Source organism: Amblyomma maculatum, chromosome 5 (assembly GCF_055883805.1).
Source record: "Amblyomma maculatum isolate TAMU_Amacu chromosome 5, ASM5588380v1, whole genome shotgun sequence".
Taxonomy (NCBI): domain Eukaryota; kingdom Metazoa; phylum Arthropoda; class Arachnida; order Ixodida; family Ixodidae; genus Amblyomma; species Amblyomma maculatum.
In genome coordinates, this window is record NC_139348.1 from 125,300,497 (window position 1) to 125,313,977 (window position 13,481).

General features: G+C 45.1%; 2 protein-coding genes across 2 annotated transcripts in view; both read left to right on the plus strand.

Annotated features, from left to right (window-relative positions):
* Positions 1-7,414, plus strand: part of LOC146189446 (uncharacterized) — a 34,663-nt gene extending 27,249 nt beyond the window's left edge. The window contains exons 12-14 of the mRNA XM_084604256.1: positions 265-329; positions 2,565-2,810; positions 5,762-7,414. Coding sequence (XP_084460382.1) covers positions 265-329; positions 2,565-2,810; positions 5,762-7,234 — 1,784 coding nt within the window. The 3' untranslated portion in view covers positions 7,235-7,414. The remainder of the gene's footprint in view (positions 1-264; positions 330-2,564; positions 2,811-5,761) is intronic.
* A 2,229-nt stretch (positions 7,415-9,643) lies between these two features.
* The window catches only part of LOC146189447 (uncharacterized), a 36,889-nt gene continuing 33,051 nt past the window's right edge, over positions 9,644-13,481 (plus strand). The window contains exon 1 of the mRNA XM_084604257.1: positions 9,644-9,859. The gene's annotated coding sequence lies outside the window, so the exon portion shown is untranslated. The remainder of the gene's footprint in view (positions 9,860-13,481) is intronic.

Consider the following 13,481-nt stretch of genomic DNA (forward strand, 5'->3'; position numbering starts at 1 on the left):
AAATAAATAAACTGTGTTCTAACTTCTTTCATCTGAGGCCAGAATGATTGCGATTGTGGCACCTTTGAGTTGAGTTCATAAAGTAGTGGTAGAGCAAAAAGTAAACAAATATTAGGAGGTAGCTTTTTCTCCACACTCAAGTCTCCTTAGGCTTTCCTTAGATCCCCACTTTCTGAGCGCCACGTCTTACTGTCACTTAACTCTTCTGTGCTGCAGAATAAGATTTAGAAGGGGTTTGCAACCTACTCTCTCTCACCTTTGCAGCGGTGACATCATTGGAGAAGCGGTTGGAACCACCGGAGCCCGTCGAGCCTCCCGTCGACAAAGAGGTGAGCTCTTGCTTGTCTTAGATGCTGCTTCTAAAATGTTCTGGGTCGCTCGTGGCATTATAGCCATGCTGGCTGAAAAGTTTTCAGTCATCTTTGGATAGAGCGCGACCAAATGTCGAGATCATTCGGATTCTAGCTGCTGTGTTGCCATTGCCGCTCAAAATGGTTTTCTGATTGTGGGCACCAGACGTCGCCAATAAATAGCATGTTTTAAGTACACATTGTCAGTGTAACATTAACATTTCACGAGATCATCAGCGTGTTTCATGTTCATCAAATGAGAATGTGGGAAACGACATGGGACAAAAGGGTGCTTGCCATTTTTTTCATCCAAGGCCCTCGCCGAGTGCTTTTGTGTGGAGATTGTTTATGCCGGCAACTGCAACCATGAAAGGCGTGCTGATTGTTGCCTCTGCTTCGGCCATTGCCCTGTAGAGGAAATGCATTTTCGTACGGCTAATGTGGTCATATTTTCGTGTTTGTTTAGATAATGTGATTGTGAAAATGTGCGACTTGCATGGTTTAAGAATTTCAGCTTTAGAAAAGTTGACCACCTCACACACTAAGTTCTGAACACTGTGGATGTTCACCACCTGCTGTGGACTTGTGCAGGGACTAGGGCATCAAGGATAAGGATTCTGGCTCACCAAGAACAATAAGAGCAGGAGCCTTCTCCGGTTCCCTGCGGAAAATAATCGGTTTTTATAATATGCCTTATGGCAAGCTGGCATAATAATAAAAAAAAAAGTCTTGGGGGGGGGGGGGGGGGGGCAGTGATAGTACTGAGAGTAACCTAGCCGTTGATTTTGTAGTAGGTCTCTGTTTCACTCCGTCACAGTCTGAGGGTGCTAACCTTGGTAGCGTGCCAAGATGCTGCACAACAGTAACATCTTCCCATGTTTGAAATTGACTTGTTTCTATGGGTTTCAGAAAAGCTTGCTTCTTGACATTAAGAAACGAAATGTCTGGAGCGGAGGGAAGGAAATGCTGTTGCCAAATATGTTTCATTCACGACCTTTTGGCGCTCGTTTTTAATAATACGATTTTCGTATAATACATTTTCAATGCCCGTAAAAAACTTATCAACGAAATTTCACTGTACCTGGGTTTGATATGTCCAGGTCCACTTCGTTCTTAAGCGTGGTTGTGCTGAAGAGTAGCTTAGAAATGCTGTTGTGTCTAAAGTGCAGCTCTCGACCGTAACCATACTACTTAACTCACCTGTGAACAACTTGTGCACCTTATGAGACTCCTCCTGGCTATGTTGATGCTGTTACGGCAGCAAAAGATGCATTTATCAACCAAGAAAATTAGATTTAGAAGTCTCCCTGCTAGTCACTCCAAGTCATGACGTTTGCGGTAACACAAAAAAGAACGGGTTGTCACCGTTCTAAGGTGAATTGCAATGTAACATAGCCTCTGGAATGCACACCCGAAAATTATTGCTGATCCACGCATTTTTTTGTGTATGAAGTCAGCCTGTGCCAGCGATTCTTGTATTTGTTTTCAGTCTTTCTTGCTTGTTTATAAGCTGGGCTTTATGAGCAGCTGTTTTTGGTGAGAGTGGCCTCAATTGTTTGAGCTTGGCGCTCTGTCGACATACGTCAACTCCTATGTAGTTGGCCTGTGTTCATACATCACTACATCCTAGCGAGGAAGAACGTAATTTCATTGAAAACATAGCTGGTGTATGCTAGAATGCATCAAATGATGAAATACATACAGGACCCACCATCACTGCCTGTCCTTACGAGGAAACTGGGACGACATCAAGCATAGGCTTATTTATTATTTATTCGGCTTACATTCTTTTTTTGTCCCTGAAACTAGGTCGTGCAGCAATTCTCTTCCAAATGGTGAACATAGAGTCCTTTTCATTATTGATGTCACAAGTTCAAATTGAGTGATGGGGGAAAAGACTTTCCAAATCAAATTTCTCGCCAAGCATATGTCAGCATAGCCATAAAGCGGGTAGCAGCGTTGCTCTTAACTTCGGGTAAGGCAGAAAACTGGGCTAGTCGGTAGGTCACAATTAATTGAAAGATAAAATGTGGAAAAAGAAAAAGACAGGACTGCAGAAAAAGACGACAATGCTTTTTCTGTCTTTTGCTGTCTTTGTCCTCGTTCTATGCCCTAGTCTTTTTAATGAACTGAGTCTAGCTCCCAGGGGCAACCAGAGTGGAGTTGGGGAGCTGCCGTAGTGCTCACTGTGTTTCCCCCATCCATGCACAACAGGTCGTTCCCCCTCCAACGGCCAAGCCTGCTCCTGTGCCGGAGCCTAAGGCTGTTCCCAAAGACGAGGTCGCCCTAGATCCGGAGGCCCTGAAGAAGGAGGACCACGAGATAGCAGCGGCCACCTCCAACAAGGGCTTGGTTCCTCCCGCAGGTGGTGGGCCACCGGCAAGCGCCCCTCCTCCGACGATGGCTCCCGAGGTGAAGAAGCAGGAGGCCCTGCTTGAAAAAATCGCCCAGGAACAGAAGGTGGGTGGCTGGTATTAGCGTCGCCAAAGTGCTGATTCTCTTCAGTCACAGAAGCTGGGATTCGCAGGAAGGAAAAGCGCCCCACTGTAATGCCCGACATACCTCACACTTCGCAAAGCCTGTGCGAATACAGTAGAATCTTGGTGATATAAATCACATTCAGTTCAGTTCAGTTTAGTCGTTCAGTCGTGTCCGACTCACATTAAGTTGTGAAAAAATGCCTATCATCCGAAATTTCTTATCAAAACTTATCAAGAACCATAATGCAGAAGCAGTTGGATTCGTCCACAGCTGAGGGAACTTATTTAGCATGCAACTCGCTCAAGGTGATCACCAGTTAGAATATCTCAACCGTCATGCTTTCGTCATGCCTATGCCACTTCACGATGTACCGTGGCGCGCAGGTCATGCTCATGCCATGAACGAAGGCACTTTTTCGTAGTTAACAACGGTAGCAAAGACCGCGGGCATAGAACACAGAAAAAAAACAAGCGGAACGAGAGCCTACGTGAATGCACTGCCATCCACACCTCCCCCCCCACCTCCCCCTGCTTTTCCCCGTGGTCAATGGCATCGGAGCGCGTCCTAGCATTCCCCTAGTGCCACAGCCTGCAATTGCAACAATGTACAGAGCACCTAAGTTTGACGTCCAAAGGATTTGCTTCGCCTAAGCTTGCATGGCCGCGCAAAAACTAGGTTGTTTGTGACAATGTCCGTTCGCGTCTATTTCATGCAAAAAAAAAAAATCCTTTGGTCAAAAAAACGATCTCCACAGTATTGCTTCCGCCAAATCTGTTCTGAAAAATTTTAACTATTAAATACCATAGGGTCTGAAATATTGGTTGTGAAGATGTTGTACACGTTCTTATGGGCACGTGACGGTTCCTGAATGAAGTCCGAATTATTGGAGTCCGAATTATTGGAGTCCGAATTATTGGAGTCCGAATTATTGGAGTCCGAATTATTGGAGTCCGAGTTATTGGAGTCCGAGTTATTGGAGTCCGAGTTATTGGAGTCCGAGTTATTGGAGTCCGAGTTATTGGAGTCCGAGTTATTGGAGTCCGAGTTATTTGAGTCCGAGTTATTTGAGTCCGAGTTATTTGAGTCCGAGTTATTTGAGTCCGAGTTATTTGAGTCCGAGTTATTTGAGTCCGAGTTATTTGAGTCCGAGTTATTTGAGTCCGAGTTATTGGAGTCCGAGTTATTGGAGTCCGAGTTATTGGAGTCCGAGTTATTGGAGTCCGAGTTATTGGAGTCCGAGTTATTGGAGTCCGAGTTATTGGAGTCCGAGTTATTGGAGTCCGAATTATTGGAGTCCGAATTATTGGAGTCCGAATTATTGGAGTCCGAATTATTGGAGTCCGAATTATTGGAGTCTGAATTATTGGAGTCCGAGTTATTGGAGTCCGAAAATTCGGTTGGTTGCTGTACTGAAATTTCAATTACCTAACAGTTAATTTGATTTGAGTAGTATCAAAATTATTAAATATTTCCATGAAAACATTTTCTAGAGCCTTTAATTCGATAGCATACTTTATAGTGAAGAAGCATAGGTGTAAGGAGCTCGCTGGTCACTTACCATGGTTAAAAAGGAAACAATATTTGGGACTGCTACAGCTTCCGAGAGACCATCTGTGTGCGAATGCTTGAACGTCGTTCTCACTTCGATTTCATCTCGTATGCAGCCTACCACCGTGCACATGTTCATCAGATGAAATTACTGTGATGCAAACAAACAGTTTTCGGCAGTTTTTCCGGCCCATTTGATAATTTGAGCTTTCTGCTAATATTGCCGCCCTTATCAAGTCTCTTGGAGGCATAATTAATGAGAGTTTACCGTATTCAGCAGTAATACAACAGCTCTACCCAGTTTCGTGCAGATCCTTCCTGTACAAAAAGCAGAAAGCCTGTATAAAATTTATATTCGATTTTTCAGTAGGGACTATGCACTTTTATCTGATTCTAGTTTGATTTTCTCTGCAGCACATTGTGAATTCTGAAATAAATAAGACAAACAGTGTTTGCCATTTTTCATTTCCCATTTCTTTTCATTTATCAGATATTTGATTCGATATTCGACATTTTTTTTCCCTTATTCATGTTCGATTTGTATTAGAAAATTTCAACATTCACACACCCCTACTCAACAAGGTGTCATATTCAACTCTGCTTTTCTTCACAAAAGACACTTATAAAATTTAGGTTGGAGCCTTGCTGCATATCGTACAGCCATGTGATATTCAGTTGGAATGCTTGAGAAAACAAATAAAAAAAAAACACATCTGAACTTATTTTCTCCATGTAACGGATTCTGCTGTGAAACTGATGCCCTCTTTTTTCAAAACTCGCTGCTGTGGGAGGGAGGGGGGTTCAGACCCAGGCTGAGGCAAAGAGATCGGCTTCTATGGTTTGGTTTGGTTTATGGGTTTTAACGTCCCAAAGCAGCTCAGGCTATGAGAGATGCCGTAGTGGAGGACTCTGGAAATTTCGACCACCTGGGTTTCTTTAATGTGCACTGACATCACACAGCACACGGGCACCTTGCTTTTCGCCTTCTATGGTCAACGCGTTAAATTGCTGCACTGTCTCGGTAGCCAGTTTCCCGGTTTCTTCACAGCCTTTCACGCTGTGCTTTGTATTTCATCTTAATAGAATCTTAATAAAAGCCTAAATACTAAATACCCAAAAAATACTTAACTATGCATGGTCAGACGTGACAAAGCAAAGCGTGGCGAGGGCTAAATAATGCTTCTGCATGTGTATTCGTGCTTAGCTGAGCCACACTAGCACTTAATTCTTGAGAAAGTTCAATACACGAGTACATAGAGTAGTTGGTGGGAAGAGATTCTCTAAGCGTTCGTGATATATTGTGCCTCCGTTTGAGAGTGGAGCGGTGTGTGTTTATACTCATGAACAGTGACTTGAATGTACCATTGCCGGTGGATGTGCAGGTGCAGAAGAAGATGCTGGAGGACCTCCAGCGTGAGCTCAAGCAAGAACTGGCCAAGCACAAGCAAGACACCGCGCCACAGCAAAAGTCCAACGGAACGCTCCCGGATGCTGCAGTGCAGGCGGACACGGTAGGACGGGCCGCACCTGCCGGTGTCGCCGTCCCTGCCATTCTGCCTGCTCCCGCGTCGTCTCTGGGGGGCGCGGGGAAACCGCAGTTGCCAGCAGCTCAACCCGTGGCTTCTGGAGGCATAGCACCTGGGCTCATCCAGAACAAGGACGGCCGGCCATTGGAAAAACCGGCTCCTCCTCCCGTTGCCCCTGCCATCCAAGACATTCCGCATCTGGTTCCTGTTTCTGGGCAGGCAGCCGCTCCGTTGCCGGTACAGAATTTGGTGCAGAGCCCCAATCTAGGCTCACGACAGCAACGTCAGCCTGACAAGGCTCTCGACCAAGTCGTCAGGGTTCCGCTGTCGGGAGGCATTCCGCCTGTCGTGCTGAGCGGTCAACATGCAGCACCGCTCCAACCACAGCAGCCCCCTGTGAAGGCTGTTAAACCTCCGGCCCAGGACATCAAGAGGAAAGAAGCTGCTCGGGCGGACGACACGAGGGTATTCCAACAGCAACCACTAGACCAGGTCCCGAAATTCATTCACCATCCCGCACAACAGCCTCAACAACAGGCTCAAGCAAAGATTCCACTGTCTCCAATAAACGTGCAGAAGGTAGTGGTGTCCAACAATATTCCTCCTGTCGTGGACAACATCGCAAAAGCTGGTGAGAACGTCAGGCCACTGGATGTCATCTTGCAGGGCAATAAGCAAGACATCGCTCGTCAAGTAATGCCACAAAACATTCCCGATGCTGTTGATAGCAAAATGAACGTCATGCATAACGCTCAGCCCGCTGCAAACCATGGTGTTGAGCAGTTAGCGATGCCATTGGGTGCAGATAGAATCGTTAAGCAGGCTGCGGAAGGTAAAGTCGAGAATCTTGTGAAGCCACAGGTGAGGCCTGTGGAAGAAAAGGAGCCCGTGGGAGTTCCTCGTGCAGTAGTTCCTTTGCCCGACAATCGACCTCTGGTAGCTAAAATGTCAAAGACAGTGAAGCGAGAGGCACCAATAGAAGCACCACCTGCGGAACCACCTGTAGAAGTCCACATGCAAGGAGCTGCGAGAGCACCCGTGGAAGCCCCTATGGAGGTCCCAATAAAGGTTTCCGTAAAGCCCACAGAGAAAGCTGTTCCGAAAGCTCTGCCTTCGAATGTTCCTGACGTGGTTGCATTACCAATAAAGAGTCCGTCTTCCCCTCCTGTCCCACAAGCAGCCAACAGAAAAGTAGCCGCGCCTGCTGCAGTTGAAAGTGCGGTAGTCGTTGCCGATTCTGTGAAACTGAGCGCAAAGGACGATGTTGTTTCTCCTGGGAGCCTTGCGCACGCGGACGTGGTTTTAGCTAAGCATGAGATTAGGAAATGAAATACTGTGAGATTTTTCCCTCACCTGTATGTGTGGGTACGAACTGGGGCATTTACGGCGAGTGCTTGTGAATGACATTCTGGTGCTGTGCACTGACAGTTGTTCTGTTCCTGCAGAGTATTAATATATTGCCGTTTTATATTTTAATAAATGCACAATTTTTTAGTCATGTCCTGGAAATGACTGGTGCTAGTACTCACTCCCTGCCTTCTGTCTGCACTTTTTGAGAAATATGTGTACAGTTGGTCACCAATTATTGCACCCGGATACATCAAATAATTGTTTATTTCGAACAGTCAGGAAGATGTAAAAATGCTATGCAAATCGGAGCATTCGATAACATCGAATAGCACGTCATCTCCTTTCAAGTGGTGCTTCTCATAATGGTGCTCCCATCGTCACTTTTCATATGTGGGCAGTTTAGCACAGCTGCCAGCAGAGATTGTGCTGTAAAACTTTGCCATCAGGTGACCATAGGGCGTCTTTGAGGGTGCAGTCATTTTCCTTGCGACATCATTGTTAAGCAAAAAACAGGCATTCGGCATGCCTCACATTATGTTATGAAACCAACCTAATTGACCAAAGTCTAGCGGTGAGCCTTGCCTACTATGCTTCACTATTGAAGGTGCCGTTGAAACCGGCTGTGCTGTAATTTTTAATAGGAGGTTTTTTCTATTATTAAGGCAAAATCCTTACTTGGCTATGGTTGCAAAAACATTTCCTTAAAAAGTAGAAGCAAAATGTAACATATGATAGCTGTCACATTAAAATGAGACAGGTATCATGAATGTGCATGTAATGACATTAATGTCATGTCAGTCATAGTTTAGTCATAATCACTTGTCATGAGAAAGTCTGATCAGAGATCCAATGTGCATGACGGGAGTCCATGACTTGTGTAAGTCAAAGTCATGACCATGACTACTGTCTAGTCATTACTCAAAAGCCCTGAGTCATGACACTAAGAGCGATTAAAGAGCAGCCAATGGCCATGCTTGCAATGTACGACAAATTATTGGTATAATGATATATCAAACTACAGTCAAGCCCACTTGTAATGAACCTGATAGTGACAGTCTCAATCGTTGTTTTGGATATTTGTAGTAATTAGACTTGCCATTTTGCAGCTTGATTACGCAAAATAAGGCAAAAGTAATTTTTCAAAAGGTCTGTCATGCACATCCACTTCTTCATACTGAAGAATGGCCAATTACACCAAGATCCTAGCTGCTATACAAATAGCGATATTACCCATTTATGAACTTAACATTCATACCAACTGGTCCTATGTGAGCCTCTGGATGTCTGATCTTCTACTAAGTTGTAAAGATGCAGCGATTAAGCTAGTGCAGTGCTTATGCATGTGGAACATATCTACTGCGGTAAATGAATCGAATGGGCAGGTGACGCATGCTACGATTGGCTAGGCCAGCAGGTATGCGAGTACAGTACAATGTCATTAGCATTCCAATTTCTGAGATTAATACCTGTGGTTGATCACCAATCATGTGCAGTATAGTTTCGCTTCCATTGCTGTCCTTGTCTCGCACTTTGGTTCAATTCGTGACCAGATGGTGCATTTGTGTGCACCATTTGCATGCACTGTAGGCACATGGTCAAACTTACTGCGTAACAAAATGGTCAACAACGCGCAAGCCTTCTGCATGGTTTCACCGCAAACGCGCTTTCGGTAGAAGCGGGAGAATATCTGAAAACGGTTCCGATAAAGTTGCAGAACACCGTATATATGCTGAATATTAATTTTCCTTCCTCGACCTTCAAGACAATTTTTATGAGGAATGCGAGAAATGGCTTGTTGGAAAAACGAAAAAATAATGGGCAGGAAATGAAAAAAATATAGCGAGAAACCTTATTAGTCCGCGCATTGTCAATGCAGTTTGTATGAATTAAGGTGTGTGTCTTACATTTTCGGTGTCCATAAACCTCTGTAAACAATTAGTACATGAAATGATGTTCATGGGAGACAACATGCTGGGTAAAAACGACGAGGTGGAACTTCCACGTACACATACAGTCCAATTAACTAAGTGGAACCTAAATTATTTCAATATCGCATAGTTGTTTGGTTTCAGTCCGAATGGAAGCCCCACCTTGTCACTTAATTTTGAAAGGGACCGCTGTGGCCTGTTTACCTCCCGTAGCCTAGATAGGTTTCCAGTTAATTTGACTGAGGTACAGACAGAAAAGGGAAGCAGAGTATACGCGCTCCAGGCCAACGTTACTAAACTACTCTTAAGACACGCACTCGAATTTCCCGCCATTAATGACGCCTTGGAGCAGGCGTCCGATGATGACGGTGGTGACGCGCTAAAATCGCTGCCCTGCCGGCGAAAAACGCGCGCGCGCATAGCGCCGCCGCAGGCCTCCACAAGCGTTGTCTGCGCTTTCGCTTTTTGCATGCAACGCCGCAGCGCACGCATCAAGATGGCCGTCACGTCGCCAGCGTGATACGCGGCTCGCGCGACTCTGCCGCTTCAACGCCCGTGTACCACCCGCGCGATGGAACCGACGCAGGGACGAAGCTGCCTGCGGCTACCTGACCGACCCTGGGACGCCCGCTGAGTTCGCCGAGCCGGCCGCGACAGCTGCCGTTGTGATCCTGTGGTAAGCTCCTACTACCACCTTCGACGCGAGCTGCGCCAGCTCGCCACACGCTCTTTCGTAACGACCACCATCACCAACGCGCGGCTAATTTTAGCCTCGTCGAGTTCGCTGCGACGTTTGGTCGTTGCTAATGGCCAGCCGTCACGAGCAATGACAGAATCCGGAGTAGGATCCCGGTCACGCGCTGATATCTTCGAAGGGGGGTGTTCGCGCAAATGTCACGCCGAGCTAGCGGTTCTTCGAACAACGTCCGCTCAGTAATTCCGTTTCTCACGCACTGAAATGCCTTCCCATCAACGAAACGCATCAGTTGCGCGTGACCTTTATCGTTCACCGGTTCACTAGCCGCCGATGTTACCCCGCGCACGTCTACGATATGTTCGGCTCCCTGCCCGTCTCCGGTCTGGATGGAGCGGCCGGATCGAGCGAGCGGTGCACCGTCGACCGACCTACCGACCGCTGTTTGGGAAAGTCAGCGATTTCCTCGTTGTCGCTTTCGACATTCCGTGTTCGTTCGTATTGTTTGGAAGCTCAAGCTGGGCCAAGGCGAACACTTGTCGGCGGTCGGAACTGTCGCCCCCGTTTTGTTCGCTTCTCGTAATGCAGCGCGTCCTTGGGCATCGCTTTCTCGCAACTTTTTGAATGGGACGTATGGACAGACGAGCTGATACTTTCCGCAACAGCTTTCCGCATTGGCGGCGGAGGTTTCTCTCATACATTCCAACTCTCGTTTTCCGTATGCCCTAACATGCTGCATTCGTTTGTGTGGGCTCGCGGGGTGCCCTTTTAATGCAGCGCAGCGTGTCCGCAGTACACAATAGCTGACTGATCGCCGAATTGGAAGTAATAAATAGTAGCGGCGCGTGCCGCGGCTGGCCGGCATCTCTCGTGAAACATTGCGCATGAGTCATTCGAGCCGACTATCCCGTCTCGGCACGGGCTGTAGCTTGCTGGCAAAACACTTTTTGTTAGCTAGTGAGCGTGCGATCTCGATCAACCGTTTCACAGCTGTTTGGCACGGGCCCACAGCTTGGATTGTGAACTTGTTTCGCTTCGAGGTATATACATGCCTTCGTCGTGACAGGTGGATCCGCATTCTTGACCGCTGTTATCTCCAGAAATATTGGCGGTGGGAGAAGGTAAACATTGAGACAAAAATGAAAGGTTATTTCACTTCCAATTAAGCGATATGTTGTTCTGTTTTTAAAAGTGTCATAGCCCCATTGCATAGTGCATATTTGATTGGACAAGTGGGCAGTTATCTGGGATTTAACTACCTTAAATAATTTCTTTCATTATCCACTCTTGTCATTTTTTTTTTATTTTCAAAAAGTGTAATTTGAAGTACAGTAAAATTCTAATGAAAAAGTGAAAAGGGTTATTTGTGAAAGATTTTTTTTATTTTAATGAACTAGTGTTGTGTAAAACTGATAAAGAGGCCATTTCCTAGAATGTGCCCGTACTGTCCTATATTGCAACTTGCACTGCAGCAGTGATAAAAATGAAAGGGCGACCCAGATGTCATCTCGGTCCCCCTTTCGTAAACTGTACCCTGCCTGCCAACAAGAACTACTCTAAACTCTGCACAGCTGGTGTATTGTGTGCCTGTTTCAGTCATTCTTGCTGCAGTTGTGACACTGGGGATTGTGACTACTCTTTATCTAGTACAGACTAAAAAAAAAAAAAGAAATGAAGCTTCCAACCGCATTATTGTGATTGTACATATAGCAACAGGGTGCTGTGTGCTTGGCACGTTAAAGGTTCTGTCAAGACATCGAAAGGTAGAAAAATTGTTCACGATAATGTCTGTCCACATTTTTTTTCCCTTGGTTTTTCCTGAGACTGTAGCAGATGGGGAGGTAAAAGAGATGACTGATGGGCAGCGAGGTATAAGAGTAACCTCAATGTTATGCCACTACCTAGGTGATCACAATGATATATTTGTGACAATATTTATTTACTACAGTAAACTAGGTTAATTTTAAATAGAAGGGCAGTCTTTCTATGCAGTGAAATTTAGATAAGCTTACTTGCAAAGTTTACTTTGCTCATTGCATGAAGTAATTGCATTCACTGCTACATTGTTACAAACTACTAGATTGGTGCAGTTAGCATCGTCAGGCAGCTAACTTTTTTCCTCGTTGCTTTTTTGTCTTGTTCACATCTCCTATTATCCCTCTTCTATTCCTCTCGGTTGCAATTACTGAGATGTAACCCATAGCGTTAAGCATATTTGCTGACAACGGCACATGTAATCACTGAGCATTCTGTGGTGTCTGAATGAGGGCGTTCTGTGCATAATTAATTGCCTCTGTAGTGGCTTGGCATTTGGATGAACTTCACAGGCATCTTTCATCTGTTTTTGAATTTTAAAAAGGCTGCATTGACGACAGACAGCAGCCTTCAGAGTAATAAGGAAAATTATCATCCTATGAAGCAAGCATCCTTTGTTCTGCATTTAGTGTTGCAGGATTTATTGTTTTCTCATTTCACTTTCTTAATTCTTGCCTGTGCAAGCATGCCACATCATCTAGCTTTTTTGTATGATTACATGCCTGGAAAGGTATAATGCTTCATGTGCGTTTATTTGTAGATTATCTATCCATAATTATTTGGAGTGACTCAGTTTCATGCAATTAAATTTCTGTATTTGCACGTTGTGTTTGATTCAAACTGCACGCTGAACGTCATCCTGAGCGAAAGCCTTTGTCAGGCTTGTTCCCTGTTTTCGCATGAAATTGCATTTCATTATTGATTTCCTGATCTGCACTAATTTTTAACGTGGCCTTACCTGTCCATGTGTTCTTTATAATAAGCTCAATGGTTGTCATTTGCTCCGGTATATTCCTTTTTTTTTTACTTTTATTTCATTACCCTCACAGTGTGGCCAGGTTTGTGGTATTAGTGTAATTGTCACATAGGGGCATGTTGCAAAGCCAATCTGTGCAATTACAGCAAATTGGAGCTGTGGGCAAAGTGATCAATCACATGTACAGGGAAAGGAATTCAATCATTATGTTGCTCGTGGCACAAAATGCTTTTCCAGATCGAAATCGACGGAAAGTATTTACTTTTGTAATTCGAATTAAATTTGAAGTTTTCTTCTCCTTTTTTTTTTCCTTTTTTTTCCCCGGTCGAAACTGCTGAAGTTGAGATCCAGCTTTGGCATATGAACCAGGGAACGTCAGCCGTGTCCAGAGATTGTTGCCCAGCACGTGTCGTGAAATGCGGTGCTAGTTCTAGGGGGTGTTTTCACCTTTTGTCTTGGATTCTTTGTTTTTTTTTTTTTAACCTCTGACCGTCTGTAATTTATGAATCATTGGGAATTTTGCTCTGGAGCCCTGAAATAGGGTGGACAATTTTTTTGGACTCTAACGCATGGCAAATATTTGTTCGTGGTCTTAGAGTGGCTTTTGCATTGCTTTGCTTTCTCTTTTATAGCCTGAAGTAATTGTGGCTGCATTCATTTAATTAAAAGGGGCTGAGAACAACTGCGCCAGTTTTCGGTCGTGGCAAAACTTGTTGTTTGTCAGCAAAAGGCATATTTTGTGCTGAGTAATTGAAAGTGTTTGTGGGTATTTTGAGCTGGCTTTAACCTCACAAAGGAATGGGTTGCTCGTTT